General features: G+C 41.9%; 1 protein-coding gene across 1 annotated transcript; it reads left to right on the plus strand.

Annotated features, from left to right (window-relative positions):
- Positions 1 to 249: 249 nt before the first annotated feature.
- On the plus strand, positions 250 to 1835 carry LOC134794603 (uncharacterized; the record flags this gene model as incomplete). The annotated part of the gene is made up of 2 exons (XM_063766409.1): positions 250 to 460; positions 1465 to 1835. Coding segments are annotated over exons 1-2 (582 nt in total), but the record flags the coding sequence as incomplete, so codon positions are not given.
- Positions 1836 to 3701: the final 1866 nt, after the last annotated feature.

Genomic DNA, 3701 nt, shown 5'->3' on the forward strand with positions numbered 1-3701 from the left:
CGCGATAATTTAGCCGCAGAAATGTAACGTATGGGTTTATATGGCGGTGCGCGCATATGCGGCAAAAAAATCGCAGCGATTTTAAAATCGTGATTTGTTACATTTTTCCGCGACAGCGCGCGACGCGATTGTCGCAAAAGTGAATTGCAGCATACGAAGGTGTATGGCCCCGCGCGCACTGCGATAATAAAATCGCAGCCGGGACCCCGCGGCGGCGCTCAGTCGGCATTTCGCTCTTCAAGCGTTAACATGTCGGAACCTGATTCTCCAATGGAGTTCCAAGATGAAACGCTAGATATTGACCATTTAATTATGGAAATCGAAGGGAGATCACCTTTGTGGGATAAATCCTCGAAATCATACAGCGATCGCATACTGAAGACACGTTTGTGGGAGGAGGTTTGTCAAAACGTTATACCGAAGTGGGAGGAATTAACCAAGGATAAAAAGAAAAAGACCGGTAAGATGTCAACAAGGTTTTATTGTGATACATAGGACATAAGTTTAGTTACAATTAAATTTTATCGTATTGCCAAGGAATAGATCCAATACAAGAAGTGAAGTAGTTTCCAAAATAATCTCGTTTTTCAATACAGTTGTTTTTCGGTCGTGCAGGCGTAGGATTCATGTTTTTTAGATTACAAGTATACAATTGGTCTTCGAATCTTATTCCATCATATGTCCGTACGAAATTGTGTAGGATACAACATGCTTTTACTATTTTGTCACAAAATTCAATTTTCACGTCTAAAGACCGATGCAAGATACGCCATTTATTTGCTAAAATTCCAAAGGCGCATTCAACCATTCTTCTGGCCCTTGAAAGTCTGTAATTAAATACTCTCTGTTTAACTGATAAATTTCGTCTGGGGTATGGTCGCATCACATGCTTGGAGAGTGCAAATGCTTCGTCTCCCACTAAAACAAACGGCATTTCCGGGCCATTTGTATCATTCGGTAAACGTCTTGATTGTGGTACATTTAACCTATTATTTTCTAATTTCTTTGCAAAATTAGTTTGCTTAAAAATGGTAGAATCGCTACCGCTGCCATATGCACCGACGTCTATCATAGTAAATGAATAATTCGAATCCACTACAGCCATCAAAACTATAGAATTATACTGTTTATAATTATAAAACTCTGAACCTGCTCCATTTGGCTTCTCTTGTCTTATATGCTTTCCATCCACTGCTCCTAAGCAATTTGGAAAGTTTGTTCTGTTAAAAAAACCCTCAGCAATATTTAACCAATCGTTTTCATTTGGTTCGGGCATATACAGTAGATGCAAACATGACCATAACTTTTCACAAGTATCTTCAACTATTTCTCGAATTGTGGTAGCTCCCAATAAATATTCGTAATACAGCGAGTAGAAACTGTTCCCCGATGCGAGATACCTGAAAAGTAAAACTAAGTTAAATAAAACGTTTTGACTATTAATAAAAAATGTTTACTTTTCAGGTGCTGACTTACAAAAAAAGTGGAAGAACTTAAAAGACAGTTTCTCAAGAGAATTAGCTTCGCAAAAGAAAAGTGTGTCTGGTGAATCGGGGAAGAAGAAACGCAAGTACATTTACTTCGATCAACTTTCGTTCTTGATAGCTATTAATACTCCTAGGGATACTAGTAGTAACGTCAAACCTATGGAAGAATGCGCGAAATCTGACATTCAGTCGGATGAGGAAAATACCCAACCAAAGCAAGACACTAGACGTTCTAGACATCTACGTAAGAAACAGACAGGCGCTGAAGTAAAAAAAGGAAACACAGATATTGACGAAGAACTATTGAATATATTACGTGAAAAAAAGGATAAAAACTTTGACGAGGACGTTAGTTTCGCTGAAATGTTGATACCAATGCTAAGAAAATTAGGTGAGGATCAGAAAATGTATGCAAAAATGGAAATTTTAAACGCAATGAACAGAGCCAAAAGATATGTTTCTGTTTCCCAGCCTCAGCCAGTTGTTGTGCAAACTGTATCGCAGCCTAATATGCATCCCGGTCACATGTTTGCTTCACCTTTGTACCCGAATACCAGTGCCACATACATTAATTCTGAGCCGGGAACATCTGCTTCTAATTTTGTTACTCCACGAAATATTGTAATTCATAGAAATAAAATCATAAAAAAACAACCCGGCATCGGCATTCAGGACAATTGCCATGACTATTTAGAACGTTTTGTGAATGAATTGAATTCTCCTGAATCCGTGAGTTCACAGGATTCTGAGGATTATTACGATGTCACATTGGCTTCGGTTGAATAAATAAATACTTACATTATTACATTACAAATAAATAACTATTATGAGATTTTGTTTTACTTACCTCAGGGTGACTGACAACCTTTCTTCAGTTGAAATTGCATTCCGATATCTTGTATTTTTATATTCAATATGAGGCCCAATGATTTTCAGTAATTTGTCAAATGTTTGAATCCTCATTCTATAATAGCCAAAGAATTTTTTGGGATATAGGCGAAGTTCATTGTATTTTAGATAAAAAAAACCTTTGATACATCTTTCAGCGGTAAAAGGATGAGTCCAATATTGATAATTTATTTTTTTATTCTTCCTATTTCTCCGAAGGATCAATAAGGCAAGACAGGCGACTGGTACGTAATCCATGTCGAGAATGAACAAATCGGCGACTTTTCATCGCAGTGCGCGCAGTGAATTTTCTGCGATAAATTACAGCGCGATTTTAAAATCGTGTCGCAAAAATTAAAATCGTGGTGCGCGCTTGGCGTAAATCAATTAGCCTGCTTAATCCATAGTAGTATTTATAATAAATATAAAATTCTTTTTAATAGTAAACAATACATTGATTACAATTCTTAACAACAGTAATAAATAGCACTGATTAAAGGTTACCCGAATCAATAGAGGAAACCTAAACATCCGGTTAAAAAGTCCAACGGTCGCCCGTATCTCTTGCGAGGGCCATTGGAACTATTCACAGCTTTCACTAAAAAAAAAAAAAAAAAACCTAACCTAACCTAACCTAACCTTTTTTTATTTTACGAGGGGAAATGCGTTACGCATACTCCCGCCCCCGGGGGGGGGTCGGGAGTTATGTGGGACTCTCCTCCCTTAGGGGGAGGCCTACCCACTAAAACCCCTCGGTGTACCCTCGCTCCGCCTGAGGTAGGGCTAAGGGAACGCTTGGCGCTTACCTCGGCCCTGCCATGTGCGTGTCGCCCTTGCGGGCTCGGCTATTGCGGCTTTTGCCACTGTCCCTCCTAGGTGTGCACTTTTTGCGCCTTATCCGCCTCGGGACACTCTCGTCAGGCAGGAGACCCCCCGATCTCCTGCCCGAGGTCCCAGTTAGGGCGGCAAGCGGCGGTCATACGCGGCCCGCCTCCGCCCGGTCCTTTTTCGGCGGATAGGGAGCGAGAGGGGATCGTCCTCTCGCTCTCTCTCCGCCGCCTCCTTTAGGGACATGACAGCGTCGCAGAACGCGACGACCGCCTCCCAGGTGCCTCTGTTACGGACCATCGCACTGGCTATTGCCGGCAGCGATAGGTCTGCTCCAAGAACCGCAGCCATCTCCGATCTCGGTTCATCCCACGCAGGGCATACGGCGCGGGTGTGATGCGCCGTGTCCTCCTCACCTCTGTCACAGTGCTTGCACACCGCTGTGTCCTCTCGTCGTGCCACTCGCCACAGGTACCTACCAAAGCAACCGTGCCCAGT

This window comes from Cydia splendana, chromosome 10 (assembly GCF_910591565.1).
Source record: "Cydia splendana chromosome 10, ilCydSple1.2, whole genome shotgun sequence".
Lineage (NCBI taxonomy): Eukaryota > Metazoa > Arthropoda > Insecta > Lepidoptera > Tortricidae > Cydia > Cydia splendana.